Source organism: Saccopteryx bilineata, chromosome 3 (genome assembly GCF_036850765.1).
Source record: "Saccopteryx bilineata isolate mSacBil1 chromosome 3, mSacBil1_pri_phased_curated, whole genome shotgun sequence".
In the NCBI taxonomy this organism is placed as follows: Eukaryota; Metazoa; Chordata; class Mammalia; order Chiroptera; family Emballonuridae; genus Saccopteryx; species Saccopteryx bilineata.
Window position 1 is genome coordinate 100,473,234 of NC_089492.1, and position 19,989 is coordinate 100,493,222.

The 19,989-nt window shown below is 38.0% G+C and overlaps 1 protein-coding gene and 1 pseudogene across 1 annotated transcript in view; one reads left to right on the forward strand and one right to left on the reverse strand.

Annotated features, from left to right (window-relative positions):
• LRPPRC (leucine rich pentatricopeptide repeat containing) overlaps positions 1–19,989 on the reverse strand; it is a 97,575-nt gene that overhangs the window by 72,386 nt on the left and 5,200 nt on the right. The window contains exons 2-11 of the mRNA XM_066267024.1: positions 13,961–14,160; positions 11,928–12,050; positions 8,571–8,692; positions 8,406–8,464; positions 7,670–7,756; positions 6,596–6,722; positions 6,121–6,265; positions 5,304–5,449; positions 4,619–4,724; positions 4,430–4,537 (exon numbers count right to left, since the gene is read on the reverse strand). Coding sequence (XP_066123121.1) covers positions 4,430–4,537; positions 4,619–4,724; positions 5,304–5,449; positions 6,121–6,265; positions 6,596–6,722; positions 7,670–7,756; positions 8,406–8,464; positions 8,571–8,692; positions 11,928–12,050; positions 13,961–14,160 — 1,223 coding nt within the window. The remainder of the gene's footprint in view (positions 1–4,429; positions 4,538–4,618; positions 4,725–5,303; positions 5,450–6,120; positions 6,266–6,595; positions 6,723–7,669; positions 7,757–8,405; positions 8,465–8,570; positions 8,693–11,927; positions 12,051–13,960; positions 14,161–19,989) is intronic.
• LOC136328659 (charged multivesicular body protein 4b pseudogene) lies at positions 1,055–2,084 on the forward strand (annotated as a pseudogene).

A 19,989-nucleotide genomic window follows, 5' to 3' on the forward strand; every position in this document is an offset into this window, starting at 1 on the left:
ACTGTTTACATGATTTTAGATTCTAACCAGAGCACTGACTTTCTTAGGACACAATTTTACCTTTTGAAGGTATTTTCTATTCAAACACTTGACTCAACTGGCATTTAGACTTTCATATCAGCCCTTTCTTATTTTTGTTTTCTATATATACGAAGATACGTAGATCCTTAGTCATTCTGGGTTATTTGCTCTCATTCAGGTTAACTTGCTAAAATTGTAAGTGGTGACTTTTCCATTTGTACCACAGAGGAATGAGTCACGAGGAAGTCATTACAACAGTCTATCAGGTGCTGGCTGCTGGCGGCTAAATCTACAGCCAGAAAATTCTAGCATTCAATATTTGATCATCCTATTGTTGAAAAGTTTAGGTTCAGTTTGATCTGACCCCTAAATACCTTTCTTTGATATCTTGAAGGGTTTTATTTATTCCAAAGAAAACACTGCTCTACATCCTCCATCACTTCAGCTATTATTTTCTTGTTATTTCTACCAGTTTATATGCAACTTTCCCTGGACAAAGAACAAGTTCATTGCACTAGTAAAAATATTATTTGCTTATCTTACACTAAAGAAACTATACAGAATATATACAGCCATTTCTCTGTTGCGTGAAGGAAGATTGAAGAATTTATTACTTTATTTCTAGACCTCCTCAAAGGAGAAACTAGTTTTTAAAAACTATATGATAACTGACAATATCTTGTACTCTCATTACCTTTCTCAGCTTTTCTATTTTCCAGATAAAACACCTTTAGTGATTCTTGGAGGAGGTTGGGGGAAATGGTGAAAAAAGTGAAAGGGATTATGGAGTACAGTGCCAGTTATAAAAACAGTCACAGGGGTATAAAGTACAGCTTAGGCAATATCGTCAATAATATTGTAATAACTATGTATGGTGTTGGATGCATACTGGACTTATTAAGGTGATCACTTCATAAGATATAAAAATGTCTAATCACTATATTGTGTACTGAAACTAACATAATATTGCATGTCAACTGTAATTGGAAGATAAATTATAAAAACCTTCAGTGATTAAGAAACTTAGGGGGAGTTGTAGTAGGCAGCCCGTTGCCCTGACGCCGGCCTGGCCAGGCGTGGGGGCCTGTGAGAGGTGGCGCGGCCGGGCCCAGCTGCCGGGCGGAGGCGGCAGAGAGCCCTGCAGCGGCTGGGAGCGGCTGGGCCGGGAGCGGGCGCCGAAGCCGAGCCGGAACCGACGGCGCAGGCCGGTGCGGCGAGCAGCAACCATGTTGGTGTTCGGGAAGCTGTTTGGGGCAGGAGGGGGAAAGTCTGGCAAGGGTGGCCCAACCCCCCAGGAGGCCATCCAGCGGCTGCGGGACACGGAGGAGATGCTAAGTAAGAAACAAGAATTCCTGGAGAAGAAGATCGAGCAGGAGCTGACGGCCGCCAAGAAGCACGGCACCAAAAACAAGCGCGCGGCCCTCCAGGCCCTGAAGCGCAGGAAGAGATATGAGAAGCAGCTGGCGCAGATTGACGGCACCCTGTCGACCATCGAGTTCCAGCCTGAGGCCCTGGAGAATGCCAACACCAACACTGAGATGCTCAAGAACATGGGCTATGCTGCCAAGGCTATGAAAGCTACCCACGACAACATGGGCATCGACAAAGTGGATGAGTTAATGCAGGACATTGCTGACCAGCAAGAACTTGCAGAGGAGATTTCAACAGCTATTTCAAAACCTGTAGGGTTTGGAGAAGAGTTTGACGAGGATGAGCTCATGGCAGAATTAGAAGAACTAGAACAGGAGGAACTAGACAAGAATTTGCTGGAAATCAGTGGACCTGAAACAGTCCCTCTACCAAATGTTCCCTCTATAGCTCTACCATCAAAACCCACCAAGAAGAAGGAAGAAGAAGACGAAGACATGAAGGAATTGGAGAACTGGGCTGGAACCATTTAACTGGCCCAGTGCAAGCTGGGCCCAGACAGACTCTGGTGGCCTGCAAGCGGCAGGCGTTTGCGTGTGCACGTGCGGGTGCAGGGCAGGCAGGACCCGATGCGGGCAAGTTCATCGCTCTCGCTCTCTCCAAAGCAGTAGGGCCGCGTCACTGCTCACTCTGCATCGCATGTCTGCACCCAGCAGGGCGGGCGGGGGGCGGTGCCTGCTGTTTATAATGTTGAATTTCTGTAAAATAAACTGTATTTGCAAATCCAAAAAAAAAACAACTTAGTAACAGACCCTGGCCAGTTAGCTCAGTGGTAGAGCATCAGCCCCGCATGTGGAAGTGCCGGGTTCGATTCCTGGCCAGGGCACATAGAAGTGCCCATATGCTTCTCCACCCCTCCCCTTCTCCTTTCTCTCTGTCTCTCTCTTCCTTTCCCGCAGCTGAGGCTCCACTGGAGCAAGTTTGGCCCGGGCGCTGAGGATGGCTCCACAGCCTCTGCCTCAGGCGCTAGAATGGCTCCGGTTGCAACGGAGCAATGCCCCAGATGGGCAGAGTATCACCCCCTGGTGGACTTGCTGGGTGGATCCCGGTCGGGCGCATGCAGGGGTCAGGCACATGTGGGAGTCTGTCTCTCTGCCTCCCCACTTCTCACTTCATAAAAATACAAAAATAAAAAAAATTTTTTTAAAAGAAACTCAGTAACATTTTCTTGTTACCTATGTGAAAAGCAGTATCTTTTAACCAATGGCTAAAAATTTTCATAAAATAAATTCAGCATAATACTTACTGATGTCTAGTATGCAGGTGTTATGGTATTTATGGGAATATTTAAAACAGGAGAACAAAAATCCTCACATCTAATCCCAACACTACTGACGGCTAGATGCGGAACTCAATTAAGGTCAGTTGCTGAACCTCTCTGTGGCTGGCTCTCAGTTCCCTCATCAATATAATGTGAGTTTTCAACAAGGCACCACACAAATCTAAACTGTAAGATTTAAAAAAAAGGCAGATTCAAGATAAAGTTCACTTTTATACTACTTTGAGCTACAACTATAAAAAAAAAATTACCTGAATTCCTCTGTGTGTACTAAGCAATAAAAATGTGGTACCTAATTCAAGTGTAGAAATAAAGTGCTAAGGTCAAAGAAAGCAAAATTACCTGATGAAGAAACAAACATCTAAACAGGAGCCCCAAAAGTATTTTCACATCTGTGTAACAGTAGACAATACTAATATGCCCAATTATTTCCATGGAATGATGTAAACTTTCTATGGTTCAAAAAATATGTTAAAGGATACTTCCCTCAAGCCTTCAGAGCTGAAGGCTCTGCAAAGAGTTAATCAACTAGCATATTGTTTTCCAAAGATTTTTCTAAAAAGGATTTAGACTTTTATAGCCAGAAACAATTAGGGAACACTTGTTTCACTATTTCCTTTAAGCCAGAAGACAGCAATATATTTAAAATACAATTGCAATATGAAAGTCTGCTAAAAGCACTTTTTTGTTGTTTGTGCATTTTGTTTGTCACCCAATGTCATACTAACAACTCTGCATCTCATTCTAAAGCACATTATACTTCGAGATAAAATGAAAAAGAGCATTTTTTGTTTCCCCAAGGGGGAAGTACTTCTGTTAAAAGCATCTTTTTATGTTACTACTCTTTCTGAATTACCAATAATGCAAACCAAAGAATGAGATACTGTACTCTAAAATTTAATATTTGTTCAATTCTTATTCATATCCGACAGACATCCCATGTGCACAAGGGAAAAGTAGGCTAAATGCTTAACCGTACTTAAGAACCTAAAAGACTGAACATTTCTGTCCTTCAATCACCAGGCTGTCAGGTCACGAGCATTCATTGAGTAATAAAAGTTTTTCTATCTTTCCTATTATTGCAACTCAACTCAGTTAAGAAGAAACAGACTGGTCCACAAAGAAAATGGCCTGATTACATATAACTTTATCTTTAATAAGGTTAGGCAAACTAATTTCAAACGCTGTATGTAAAATCAAGAACTAAAGAGTTTTAGAAAAACGTAAGAATAATGAACTATTTAAAACTATAGTCAGTTTAAATATCAAAATCAGAGATGAATTAAGAAATAAAATTAATATAATTAAGATGAGAGAAACATTTGGTTACTTTTTAAATTTATTGATTTTAGAGAGAGAAGAAGGGGTTGAGGAAAGGGAGGGACAGAGGGAGAGAAAGAGAAAGAAAGAGAGAAGAAGAGGTAACAATCTGCACCTGTATGTGTCCTGACCAGGGACTGAACCCACAACCTTTGCATATTAGGATGAAGCTGTGACCAGCTGAGCTATCTGGCCAGGGCTACATTTAATTTTTAAAATACTTATGTAATAGTTTACTATAGTTTAAATCAACTTAATTTTCTCAGAAGATCTGATACTCAGAAGCAAGCATGCTTTCTCAAAAAACTGAATTAAATGTGTGTAGAAACTGTTACACCGGCTCTCTGAACCATTACAAATCTGTAAAAGGCAAAACCTAACCTTGAACATTTTTCTCCTTCTGATGTCCAATGAGCAATGGCCAGAAATAATGGGTTCTGATAGGAAAACCTTCTTCTTTCAGAGCCTTCATTAGTGCTATTGACAAATCTGAAAGAGATACCATGAACTATTACAAAGCTACCTCAGAAATACTTATTTATATTGGTTTTAATTATAAGAATACAGTACCAGTTTTATTGGCTACTAAAGCACACTGGAGTGTGAACTGCAAAGGAGATGAGTGCATCTGGGCTTCCTTTAACTTCTTACAGTAGTCTTTCAGCTTCTCTGCAGGCTGAGAAGGAAAAAGGACATATCAGCAAGATCTACAAATATCCTACCCTTTGATCTTCTTCTGCAAATTTTCTAACACTTCTGGGTGAAAATATTCGTATCTCTCAACCTCTTTTTATCCAATATCTTACAACACAAAAACAAAGCTTTCATAATATTTATAATTGATCTAATCTCACAATAGGCTCTTATACTTTAAAAAAATCTTATTTCACTACCTATTACACCAGGGGTCGGGAACCTTTCTGGCCAAGAGAGCCATGAATGCCACATATTTTAAAATGTAATTCCGTGAGAGCCATACAACAACCTGTGTACGTTACTCATTATCCAATAAAAATTTGGTGTTGTCCCGGAGGACAGCTGTGATTGGCTCCAGCTACCCACAACCATGAACATGAGCGGTAGGAAATGAATGGATTGTAATACATGAGAATGTTTTATATTTTTAACATTTTTTTTTATTAAAGATTTGTCTGCGAGCCAGATGCAGCCATCAAAAGAGCCACATCTGGCTCGCGAGCCATAGGTTCCCTACCCCTGTATTACACTGTCTACAATGTAAAAATGGACAGAATACCATATTCATAGTCACACAGTGCCGTAAAAAGAAACTGCCGAAGTCATTCAGACCATCTTCCTTTGATATAGGACATGCTAATAAAACCTGCAATGCTGTATCTTCCAATTTGTCAGTGACTAAAAGCAAAATAAGGTTCATTGCATCTAGAAAGAAAACCAAGATGTTTTTGTTACCAAATTGAATATTTTTACATTGAAATAAATATGAAATGTAAATTTATGAACTCAATCACCAAAAATATATATCCTTTATAACATCCTAAATAAAAATGAAGTGTTTCCAAATCAAAACATTCCCATATATTCATTAACTCAAATTTTTTAGTTTACTAAGCTGACTTAAAAAGAGTCCTATGTTCACCTGACCAGGCAGTGAGGCAGTGGACAGAGTATCAGCCAGGGACGCAAAGGACCCAGGTTCTAAACTGTGAGGTCACTGGCTTGAGTGCAGGCTCACCAGCTTGAGTGCGGGGTCGCTGGCTTGAGCATGGGATAATATACATGATCCCATGGCTGCTGGCTGAGACCAAGGTTGCTGGCTTGAGCAAGGGGTCACTGGCTCAGCTGCAGCCCCCAAACCTCCCAGTCAAGGCACATATGAGAAAGCAATTGATGAACTAAGGTGCTGCAACGCAGAATTGATGCTTCTCATCTCTCTCCCTTCCTGTCTGTCCCTGTCTGAACCTTTCTCACTAAAAAAAAAAAACCCCTATGTTTATCTACCACAACACCTTATTGTTAGAGAATGCCCTTTTCATCATGTAAAAATAGTATTCAGATTAGAAAAATCATAAAAGTAAAATTTTTAAAACTACCTGGAATACATCTTCTTTCATATGTAATTTTGTCCAAAATTTCTGAGACATATTGAGAATAGCCTGCTTTACTGAAGCTAAAGATAATTTGCAATAAATCACGGTCCATAAGGTAAAGATCAGACTTCTCCACCTTCTCCAGAGTCTATAGACAGTTGCAGAAATCAGAAGAACAAGTTAGAAACCAGTATTTTTAAGTTAAATCTATTAAAATACCAAGATTTTTTATCATTAGAAACACTTATTTCCTAAAGGTTTAAGATTTTATGAAACAGAGATGTCCTATTTCAACATTGTTACATTAACACCAAGGTACCAAACTATAAAAATTCTCCTATCAGTAGTATCTTCTACAAGAGATATCTTTAATCTTTAAAAACAAGTAAGAACTATGTCCTTCTGTTTCATGCAAAATGTAAAATAAGTTTATACAAAATATTTTAAAGTATATTTATTTACACAATATAAGTAATACCTGTTTAACATGGTCAATGTCACCCTTCTCAGCATAGGCATTCAATAAGGCTAGATATGTGTCTGGACCAGGCTCAATTCCAGCCTCTTTCATCACTGTGAGAATATTCTCTGCATTCTCCATATCTCTGCAAGTTAATGCAAAGAAAACAAAACAGGTTACTACAATACTGTCAGATGTAATATTATCATTCAATCTAAAATGCAGTACCTATGCTTAATAAAATTAAAAATTCTTAAGTACCATTGAAAAACATGCTAACATCAGAAAAGGAAAATACATATTAAACTGGTTATAGATTTCTGAAATAATAAACATCATCAACATCTCAAATTTTTACAGGTAACTTTTCCAAAAGAGAATCCAAATTGTATAATAATTACATAGACATTAAGTAGTGTGCATTCTTTTGCTAAGTGTGTTCTGACTGAAATTTACCTTGTTAGAGAAGAATAACATTTAGTAAATTGTTCTTCAAAACAAAAAATCTTTTTCAGGATACTAGCAGATCAGTTAAACTTTACAAAGGCCCAATTATTGAAACTGAACATTTTCAAATAAAAGTTTTATGAAACTGAATAAAGTAATTTTTGCCTGACCAGACAGTGGCACAGTAGATAGGGTTGGCCTGGGACGCTAAGGACCCAGGTTCAAAACCCCAAGGTCGCCAGCTTGAGCATGGGCTCATCTGGCTTGAGCGCAGGGTCACGAGCTTGAGTGCAGAGTAGCCGTCTTAAGCGTGGGATCATAGACATGAGCCCAAAGGTCGCTGGCTCAGCTAGAGACCCCAGGTCAAGGCACATATGAGAAAGCAATCAATCAATGAACTAAGGTGTCACAACTATGAGTTGATGCTTCTCATGTCTCTCCCTTCCTACCTGTCTGATCCTGTCTGTCTCTCCCTCATTAAAAGAAAAAGAATAAGGTATTTTTTAAACCTTATTCTACCTTCACATGTTCTACCTTCACACACTGAAGATTTTTTTGAGGGGTAAACATGGGTTAAGAATTTTCTGCAATACTTTTCTATTATTTAAACCTTGCTTGAGAATAAAGCCTTAGATTGTACATTACCCAGCTCTTGCGTGCCCTGTAACAAGGGCACTGAATACTGCCTCTGTGACTGGAAGATCTTTAGTTTTCATAAATCCAAGAATCTTGCTGCAATAGAAAAGAAATGAAAATACTCCTTGGAATTATACATCGAAAACACTTTCTACAACACAAACACACAAAACCCCATTCCTTGAAGTTATCAACAGTCTTGACATCGTCTTGTTATAAATGGTAATTTTTAAATCTGATTTTCTTCTATACTACTAACTTTTAAAAAGCATAGTTTAATAAGATTTATTGAATTAAAAATAAGGTTGTATATTTTAATTTACGCCTTATTTCCTAAACCTTCTATCCAAAAGTAGTGAAAATTTTTACACAAGCAGACAAATGTCACTTTTTATGAATCAGTGAGATAAATATGGTTTTATAAATGAATAGTTTAAATGGCTAATAACATTTCTTTCAGAAAATAACAATCTAAATAAAGTAAAGCCAGCTTTACACCTCAATAATTTTAAATTTCTGCTTCAATAAATCAAACTTCTAATTAAAATAGCAATTTTTACTTATCTTTCACCTCTTACACAATTTTATATTGTATATAAGTCTTATTACCAAATATACTAGATTAAAATACTTCAAAAATAAATATCCCTTATAAAGAAGAAACTCAAAGAAAGAGTGAATATATTCTAGGTTTACAAGACTTACACATTTGTTTCCTTATACATAGGTTTATGGAGTTCCATACCTGGCACCTTCAATATCTCCTACATTACAATAAGCAGCAATCAACCTTTGGTATGTTACCTGTCAACAAAAAGGGCCAGTTAATATTTTTTAAATAATATTTCTGGGTAAAAAAAGAAGAGTGAATGTGACCAACAAACATTTATATATAGTAGCAACTACCTACTCGATTTGGTTGAATGTGTGCTTCCTCCATTTTTGCCAAGAAGTCAGTTGGGGAAAATTTATGTTCATTCTGAAGGTAGACTTTAAGTAAAGCATTATAGTGGCTCACATCATACACAGTACCTAAAAATGAAATTTAAATCAAATTTTTAGAAAAGCACTTAAAATCATATTCTTTATCACAACTAAAAGGTGTACAGTACTTAAATTTAATAAACAAAAAGAGGAAAACGAACACTTCAGTATTCACCCTAAACTTGGACCCACCTGTAGAAATCCTGTCAGAAAAGAGACAGAGCAAGCTCAACATGTAAGACAGTAATTACCGAATTGCTAGTTACAAGTAACTGCCTATTCAGATATTGAGAAGTCTCTTATTTATGAAGCATAGTATTCCCTTCCTGTTAGAAACTGCCGACAGTACCCCTGTATTTAAAGTGACTGATTTTTCTACATAAAGCAGTCCTTGCGACATTACAGACACACTGGGATGGGCAGGTTGTGACATTAGCTGTTTTATACAGGTAGGACTCTGCTGGCAATTTTGCTTATTTACTAAGCAGGCTACTCAAAAGACTCTGAAGGTTCCCCTTCCACTCCATTCCCAGTCACTGAACTCCATTTCTACTCTGCTACTATTGTTAATTACTATCTGTATTCCAATGCCCTTTGTTTTGCTTCTGCACCCATCCTTCCTAAGACCACATCAATTAAGTTTACCTCTCAGCCTTACTATACCCACTCATGACATCATGGTCATCACATCAATCTAGTGCTAACAGGTTTTACTTAAATTTCATGAATTAAATTTCATACCTTTATTTGCCCGCCTGTGGCCACACAGGCCTGTGGTCAGTATCTGCTATCAGTTTGAGATTCAAAGCAGAGACCTGGTCTACTAAATTAACATTTGTTTATCGTAGTAGACACATAAAGTGCTCACTATGTCTCAGGCACTGTGCTAAGTGCTCTGCATAGAGGCTCGGCTCCTCACAACAGCTCTGAGGTGAGCACTATTATCATCCCCATCCTACAGATGAAGAAAACTGACTTTTACTTGTTCAAGGCCACATGGCTAGTAAGTGCCCATAAATTTGAACGTAGGTGGGCTTGAGAGCCCATCTCTTAACCACCGTAATTCTTTATATAGGGTCTTGGAGAGAACCAGGTGCAATTCAACATCTGCAATATAATTATGCAACACGATGAAACCCCCTTTCCATTCTGAAGTACATTTATCTCATCTCTATTTTTAAACACTTTTAAAAAATGAACTTGTCACCAAAAATTACTTCTAGACAAATTCAAAGCTCTTAAGGTGAGGTTCTGTCTTTATTCTAGTTTTTTAAATATAATTGCTGCACATTTCTCAAATGATTTCCTATATATTTTATATATTTGTGGCTACACTTGAATACTTTTATCCATTTAGAATAATGGGAAAAGTTATGGATTCTTGACCATTTAATATGTACAACTATTTTACTGTAAGTTGATATTTTTGAAATTATACAGGTAAACAAGCAAATTACCTAATTTCTAATATTGTTTCACTTTTAATCTCATTGCCATTTTACATGGTTATTTATTATTTGTTGGCTTTAGATTTTAACATGTTAAAGAAGCATTCATCCTTTAAAATGGTTTCAAATCAAGGATAAACACTGGAGTTTATCAAATGGTCTTTTAAGCTACTGTATTTTTTGAATAGGTACTACGTTCACAGTTCAAAACTGAAAAAGTATAAAAAGGTATGGAGTAAAAACTGTCCCGAGTGTTTATCATTCTTCCAGAAATATGTTTTTCTTTTTATTTATTTATTTTTAGTGAGAGGAGGGGAGGCAGAGACAGACTCCCGCATGCACCCCGACCAAGATTCACCCGGCATGCCCACTAGGGGGTGATGCTCTGCCCATCTGGGGCCCTTGCTCCTTTGCAAGCAGAGACATTTTTTAGCAACTGAGGTGGAGGCCATGGAGCCATCCTCAGTGCCTGGGGCCAACTCCCTCTAATACAGCCATGGCTACATGAAGGGAAAGGAGAGAGAGGGAAACGAGGGGAAGGAGGAAGGGTGTAGAAACAGATGGGTGCTTCTCCTGTGTGCCCTGACCAGGAATCGAACCCGGGACTTCCACATGCCAGGCTGACACTCTACCACTGAGCAAACCAGCCAGGGCAATCTTCCCAAAATATTTTAATATTATATGCACATAAACATAAACATTTTTCTTCAAAATGGTAGCATACTGAACACACTGTTCTCCACCTTAATTTTTATTTATATTTTGAAGAATACCCCACATTAGTATATGAAGAACTTCATTTTTTTTTTTTTTGTATTTTTCTGAAGAAGCAGGGAGGCAGAGAGACAAGACTCCCGCATGTGCCCAACCAGGATCCACCTGGCAAGCCCACTAGAGGGTAATGCTCTCCCCATCTGGGGTGTTGCTCCCTTACAACCAGACCCATTCTAGCACCTGAGGTGGAGGCCATGGAGCCATCCTCAGCACCCAGGCCAACTTTCCTCCAATGGAATCTTAGCTACAGGAGGGGAAAAAATGGAAAGGAAAGGGGGAATGGTGGAGAAGCAGATGGGCGCTTTTCCTGTGTGCTCTGGATGGGAATCGAACCCGGGACTTCCACATACTGGGCCTATGCTCTATCGCTGAGCCAACCGGCCAGGGCCAATTTTTTAACATTTGCACAGTATTCCATTTTATTATGAACACCCCATAATTTATTTAACCAATACCCTAGTGAGGGACATTAAAATGTGTCCCATTTTCTTACTATTACAAACAAGCTACAAAATCCTGCAAATTTGAGTATATCTGCATTTACACTTGATCTTAGCCCAAAGGACAAGAAGCGATTGAGTATATCTGCATCTGAATTCTAACAAATGGGAACTGCTTAGTAAAATAGTATGTGCATTTATAACTATGATAGACCAAAGGCCTTTTTCATTTGTTCCTTTGCTTTTTAGCTTACCATATAAGTAATACTTGCTATGAAAAATTATCTTATTTTTAATTCCCCTAGGTGTCGCTATAACTCACCAAATAAATTGTATTTAAAAAAATTATGAATCAAGTATCCTTCCATAAAATTAAATTATAGCACCCTGGCCAAACAGCTCAGTTGTTTAGAGTGTTATCCAGACATGTAAAGGTTGAGGGTTTGATCCCCAGTCAGGGCACATACAGGAACAGATTGATGTTTCTGTCTCTCTCTCTAAAATTAATAATAAAAAATAATAATAAGTTTTTATTAAATTATAGCATTTATGTAAAGAAATTCTTTAAAGGAAAAAAATATCTACACCTTTTATACACATCACATAGTCTAATAATCGTACCCAACTGCTGAAGTTTATCCCATATACTATGAGCCAATTCTGTCCTCTCTGAGAGCTTCAGTTCAGGCAAGAGAGAACCACAGCTGCGCAGCAGAAGCAAGGCATGATTACCACCTGGGCAACCTATGAAAAATGATTAATGGGTACACTTAACATAGGATCAATACCATAGAGATAAATATCCAATTTTAAACTGAAATCTGTAAATATTCAAAAATCTCTTGCCTCCCTTATGAGACTACCCATAACCTGGAAAAATCCTATCCTAACCCACAAGTACAGTTTACAACATTACTAAAATTTCTAAGTTTTTTAAAAATAGTCTCCTTTCTTAAGGCAGCTAAGGTTATAAATCTATGTCATCTGCAAGACTAAAGAATACAAAAATACAAAGAATCTAACTTACAGGCAGTGCTTACTGCAATTCAAAGGCTAAGCTTCTCAGCATCTTATGAAATAACACAAAGCAATACAATTAAAACTCATGAATATCAATTTTAAGTTTATAAACAGTTACAAAACAATATAAACTTCCTTCTTTTATCTATGTCCTTTATCAAAATGTCTGAAAGCTGACTTTAAATAAGTAAACTACTAACTGTATGATTCCATTTTACACAGTATTCAGAATAAACATATCTATAAGGACAGAAAGTACACTAGTCGTTGCCTAGGGCTGGAAGGGATGGGAGAGTTTGGGGGCTGATGGGGATATGGAGGTTTCTTTTGTGGAGTGATAGAAATGTTCTGAAATTAATCGTGGTGATAGCTGTACAACTGAAAAAAATCAGAGAGAAAATGAAAAACATTATTTAAATTCACATTAACTATAACTGGCACTTGTTCAGTGTCCCTCATCATCAGACTCTATAGCTTTTTTTTTGGCTAGAGAAAGACAGAAAGGGGGAGAGATGAGAAAAATGACCTCGTAGTTGTGGCACTTGAGTTATTCACCACTGCTCTCATATGTGCCTTAACAGGGCGGGGGAGGGCACATATGAGAAAGGTGGGAGACGACAGGGCTCCAGCTGAGCCAGTGACCCCTTGCTCAAGCCTGCAACCTTGGGCTTCAAGCCTGTGACCTTCGGGCTCAAGCCAGATGAGCCCATGGTCAAGACAGAGACCTCAGCATCCCAGGTCAATACTCCATCCACTGTGCCACCACCTGGTCAGGCGCAGGCGTCCCCAAACTGCAGCCCCAAGGCCATTTATCCGGCCCCCACCACACTTCCGGAAGGGGCACCTCTTTCATTGGTGGTCAGTGAGAGGAGCACTGTATGTGGCAGCCCTCCAACGGTGTGAGGAACAGTAAACTGGCCTCCTGTGTAAAAAGTTTGGGGACTCCTGCCCTATAGCTACTGAATATGGCTAAATCCAATGGATGGGCTTTAGAAACCAGTGAATGCTTTGAAACTACAGTACATACAAAATTATGTGTTTGCATGTGGGCTTTTTGGTGTGTGTAAGAAGGCAGGGAAGTAGAGGGCTTAACAGATTCCACCAAATTATCAAAGTTGCATAAGTGACTCAAATAAATGTTAATAATTAAGTGAAAGGAAAAGGGAAAGAATAAAAGGGAAATTATTATCAGTGTTTCTGGGAATCTGTCATTTGTAATCATCTTAGGGAAAGCTAACATTATACAATGGAAAATAAGAAAAACTAATTAATACCTTCCAAAAATATTTACTACTCAAAATGACTTTTTATTATTGATTTAAATTTATTGTGTTTACATAGATTCAAGTGTCCCACTGAATACATCCTGACCCCCATGTTCCCCTCAACATCCCCTTTATACACTGTGGAAAGCAAAAGGCAATTTTTCCTTAATTCTGAAATATACATCCAAGACAGAATGTCTTTAACTCAAAACTCTGCGCGTATGCATTGGCAAGACAGAAAGATCACGGTTATTACATAAAATCATGATCTTTAGAAATAACGAACAAAACTGAAAGTATCAAAAACCTTACCCCCCAAAGAACTACTTATTAATTATCCAACTTTCTGAACAGAAAAGTTTGAAATACCTGAGTGACAGGCGTTATCAAAGACCTTTTGTAGAAGAGTCTTTGGGATACGGCCAGTTCTCCGGACAGAATTATCTAGTCTCATTAGAGCCCAATCAAACTGACTGGCAATCCTTCTTTGGGAAGAAGCGGGCTCCTCTTGAAGATCATTCTTTTTTTCAGCAGCAATGGCATACTGCCTTGCTTGACTCAAGAGCACTCTATAAAATGAAACACAATAACAAATGAAGTCAACTACTATCCACACAGGTCATCGTTTTTTGGGGTTTTTTTTTTGTATTTTTCTGAAGTTGGAAACGGGAAGGTAGTCAGTCAGACTCCCGCATGCACCTGACCGGGATCCAGCTGGCATGCCCACCAGGGTGCGATGCTCTGCCCATCTGGGGCGTTGCTCTGTTGCAACCAGAGCCATTCTAGCACCTGAGGCAGAGGCCATAGAGCCATCCTCAGCGCCCGGCCAACTTTGCTCCAATGGAGCCTTGGCTGCGGGAGGGGAAGAGAGAGACAGAGAGGAAGGAGAGGGAGAGGGGTGGAGAAGCAGATGGGCACTTCTTCTGTGTGCCCTGGCCAGAAATCGAACCTGGGACTCCTGCACGCCAGGCCAACGCTCTACCACTGAGCCAACTGGCCAGGGCCCACACAGGTCATCTTTTTAAGCAAAATTTATACAAAGCTTTTTTATTAGTTACTAAACACATAAATTCACAGTATAAAAGCATTTTTCTCAGAGAAGTATAAACTGGTAGGAAAGAAAGTTTTGACTTTTGCTTTAAATAAAAGCATTGGCACACATAAAAACTGTATGCAAAGTAAATCTCTTGAATAATTATTTGACAGTGTATTAATAACCTTCCACACCGAATAATTTCAAACTAAGACAATAATATGGTGTGTTTTAAGTGTTTTTTTAAAATCTAGCTTATCCCAAACTGGTTTAATGAAGGAAAATGAGGCAGTTTATACTATAGTGCTCTTCTCACCTCTACAAATGAGAAAAGGGATCTAAAATGGAACTAAAATTCTAATACCTACCTTCAAATCTTTCAAGGTGTAAGCTTATAAATTTTAAAGAAAATCAATGTCCAAGTTGTAATTATACAATTTTTAAAAGGATCTTTCAAGACAAAAGAATTTCCCATCTGTCTAGTGATACTGTTTCACCTCTCAATTTAAATCTGCTTCCCATTTGTCAAAATGTTAGTTGTACACTTTTCAAACTTTTTAACAACTGCAACCATCAAAAATAAAACTAGATTTCTGGTGTTAAACATCACTTTCAGAAATCAAATGGAAAAAGATGTTTTTTAAGTTAGGTAAGGTCAGACAAGTTCATGTGTGTTTATAAAGAGCAAACAACCTTTAAACTATTCAATACTTTAATAGTACATGTCTAACATGCAAGCCAAATGCTCTAAAACATGAAATCAGAAGTATTCAATGCTGTAGAAATACAAGCTGTACTCAATTTGCAAATGTCAAACTTAAAATAATTCTGTGTGTGAAGGAAACTGTCATAGATCTTTGAACTAAATTTAAACTCTCTGTATTTGAATATCATTAACACAAAGCTTCTAAAATCAGAGACTTATATATTTAATCCAAAATGTTAAACTTTCTAACAGCAGCCAGTAAGTACAACTAAATAATATACACAAAGTATATATTAACTAAGTATAATATAAAAATACTCTTATTAGTTCAAGAATGCCTTCCGGATTATAAGCACATGTGTTCTATCATGTGTACATTTTACCACAGTCAATTACTAAAATGAGTATTTATATAGTAATGTTTAATAATAAAACTGTTAATTTTCTACCCTATGGCATTAACTTGGAAAACCACTCACAAATTGGATGATTAAGTATACGACGTTACATTAAAGAAAGCTACACCAGTAGTTTCACAAAAAGGTTATGTAAAACACAGAGACAATAACTGGTACTAGACTAGAAATGCTACTACTGTGATTTGGGACAAATCACAACCACTCTAGCCATCAGTGATTCGACCTAAATAAATAAATAGAATGAAATGAAAATAAAATGGAAAAAAGTCAGAGTACTAACTCAGTAAGACAATATCATATTTAGTTGAAGTCTGTTAAATGAGCAAAATTAATTAAATGCTAGCTTATTACCTACAAACCACAGAAGATACACTACTACATATATTTATTCCTTATTTTTAAAGGTTTTCTCTAGCCATTTATCTGGTACTAGATTAGCTGTTACTAAACTATGCCTTTGTTAGTCAAGCAAACACAAAATGTCATTATTTTAAGTCACCCAGAATAAAGTTTTTTACCCAACCCAGATCTGAAATACTGTGAAAGAGCAAAATAAATAAATAAATATCCTTTTATTATTATTTTTTTTTATTTTTTTATTTTTTACAGAGACAGAGTGAGTCAGAGAGAGGGATAGACAGGGACAGACAGACAGGAACAGAGAGAAATGAGAAGCATCAATCGTTAGTTTTTCATTGCGCGTTGCCACACCTTAGTTGTTCATTGATTGCTTTCTCATTTGTGCCTTGACTGCAGGCCTTCAGCAGACCGAGTAACCCCTTGCTGGAGCCAGCGACCTTGGGTTCAAGCTGGTGGGATTTTGCTCAAACCAGATGAGCCCACGCTCAAGCTGGCGACCTTGGGGTCTCCAACCTTGGTCCTCTGCATCCCAGTTCGACGCTCTATCCACTGCACCACTGCACCACTGCCTGGTCAGGCTAAATAAATATCTTTGCTAAACTGATTTTAAAAATGTTAACATCAAACACAAAACAAAATTCAGGCAGAAGACAGAGATGTTAATAAACCAACACAACATTCTAAATATTCTAAAACTAATTATCTTATAGCTCTTTAATGCAGCCAGTAAACATAAGTGTGTGAAGAATACCCATTCATTAGTTAAGATGAAATATAAATCTGCTATAAAATAAATTGGCATAAGGGAAGAATTACATATTTAAGTCAAGGGACTCTTCAGTCTTCAAAAGGACTCTCCAGCGCTTCCTCACATGGTGGTGCTTTCTACATTTATTATTTGGCCCAGAAATATTTTTAAATTCACTGGACACATCCTGAAGGAAACAAAATTTTCACAGCCTGGAGCAATAGGTATGTTGTGATAGAAAGAAAAAAGCAAGTCCAGGGGTCACGAAGGGTCTATGCAAGGCAGGCACCTACCCATCGGCTGGCACAAGCTGGAACACACTGCCTCCAAATGCCAATAACCAAAACAGATATAACCATGCAACTTGTCATAAATGGCTCAGGAGTTCCTCCCAAGTCTCCAGCACTCACAATTAATATTCAGGTTACCCATGAATTTTCTCTGGAAAAATCTGGCATTTAAAAGATATTTTTCTCGGCCCTGGCCGGTTGGCTCAGCGGTAGAGCGTCGGCCTGGCGTGCGGGGGACCCGGGTTCGATTCCCGGCCAGGGCACATAGGAGAAGCGCCCATTTGCTTCTCCACCCCCCCCCCCCTCCTTCCTCTCTGTCTCTCTCTTCCCCTCCCGCAGCCAAGGCTCCACTGGAGCAAAGATGGCCCAGGTGCTGGGGATGGCTCCTTGGCCTCTGCCCCAGGTGCTAGAGTGGCTCTGGTCGCCGCAGAGCGACGCCCCCGGAGGGGCAGAGCATCGCCCCCTGGTGGGCGTGCCGGGTGGATCCCGGTCAGGCGCATGCGGGAGTCTGTCTGACTGTCTCTCCCCGTTTCCAGCTTCAGAAAAAAAAAAAAAAAGATATTTTTCTCATTTTTAAAAAATTGATGGTGGTCGTTTTTATTTTGACTTAGTGCAAAAACAAAACAAAACAAAAACCCCAAAAAAACAAACAAAAAACCCCACTTTTATAGTTGAGCATCTGGATTTCAAAAGGTACAAGAACTAGATTATTACAAGCAGGCTTCTATCTGTCAAAAGGTTTTGTCTTTTTTATATTAATACCTTACTTCTTTAAAGTATTTTTAGGTTTACAAAAAAATTGTCCAGAAAGTTCCCATATGCCCTCTTCCTCCTCAACCACACTTTCCCCTATCAACATCTTGTATTAGTGAGAGATACATTGGTCACAAAACATGACCAATACTGAGACATTAAGGTCTGTACTTATAATAGGGTTCATTCTCTGTGTGTACTTATCTACAGGTTTTGACAAATACATAAATGACATGCATGACAGTATCAAAAAAACAACAGTTCCACTGTCTTAGGAATGCCTTGTGTTCCACCTATTCATCCCTTCCCCTACCAGCCTGAATTCTTCCCTGGCAAACACTTGTCACTTTTCTCTATAGTTTTGCCTTTTCCAGAATGTTATCAAGTTGGCTAATGAAGTATATAGCCTTTTCCAGACTGGCTTCTTTCATCTAGTATACATTTAAGTTTCCTCCATGTTTTTTTTGTGGTTCTATAGCTCATTTCTTAATACTGAATAATATTCTATTGTATGGACGTACAACAATTTATTGCTCACCTATTGAAGAATACATTGGTTGCTTCCAATTCTGGTCAATTATGAGCAAAGCTACTATAAACAGTTGTGTGGATATAAATTTTCAACTCATTTGGGTAAATATCTAGGTGTGTGACTGCTGGATCATAGGTAAGTTTATGTTTATTTAGCTTTGTAAGAACTCCTGACCAGTCTCCCAAAATGGCTGTACCAATTTGTATTCCCAGCAGCAATGAACGACAGTTCCCTGATGGCTCCCGCCCCCAGCATTTTGTGCCATAAATGTTTTGGATTTTAGGCATTTTAACAGGCATGTAGTGGTTACTTAATTGCTGTTTTGATTTGCAATTCCCTAATGACAAATGACACCGAGCATCTTTTCACATGCCATTGGCCTTCTGTATGTCTTCTTTGATAAACTGTTTAAAACTTCAGCCAATTTTCAGTTGGGTCATTAGTGTCTCCTTGTTGAGTATTATAGAATTCTTTGTATGTTTTGGATAGTCTTGGTGTTTATTTTTTCAAGTAAACTTTTTATTGAAGTGTTCCTCATTTCTTTTTAACTTGGAACATCCACCAAACAAATCACATCATTCTTAAACTCTCCCTTTTCCTACTCTCATCTTCACTGCTGTTATGAGTTACTCTAACATCACTTTGCCCTGGCCAGATCAGTCAGTGAGAGCATCGTCCCACAGCACAGAGGTTGCCAGTTTGATGCCTGGTCAGGGCACATACAGGAACAGAACAATGTTCAATGTTCCTGTCTCTCTCTCTCTCATACCATTCTTCTCTCGCTAAAATCAATAAATAAAATTTTTTAAAGAATAAAATAATTATCACAAGAAGCTCTTTATTTTACTAGTATTCTTACTTAAGACAAAATTAAATGATAAAGATGTCAGTTTAAACCTAAAACCAATGTCAAGAAAAATATAAATAACAGTTTAGGTAGTACACAGATTGCACAAAAAATCTGAAGGCAGTGCACAAATGCCAAAAGTTTGGGTAACACTTACTTAGAAAGTACACATAAAGAACCCAGCAAAGGAAGTGTGTAATAAATATTAACTATGTATTTCCTAGAGCATATTCCTCTTTTTTAAAATGTATCAGCAGAAAGCAAAAGATTTACTTTAAAAGGTCTATTCAAATACAAGCTATATTATTTAACAGCTGCGTGGATCTAGGAAAGGTACTTGGTCTAAGCTAGCTGTTTTCAACTTAGACTCTATAATCTTCATACAACATCAGAATGGTTAACTCTGTCGTGGACCAGCATGAAATTACTAGCGGACCCACACCAGTCCACAGACCAGAGGCTGAAAAACATTGGTTTAACCATTAGTGCATTCATCTGAAGAAAACTACTACCTTGTCAAGATGATATTTTTTAAAAAAACTTAAAATTCCTAACAAAACAGCACTCAATAAAGCTCTTAATATACAAAGTACAGTAAGTTCTGGAGTTACAAATATCTGACTTACGTACAACTTATACAAACATCTAAGTTGCATTTAATAGGTAAATGTACCTGTTCCAACTCATATACAAATTCAACTTAAGAACAA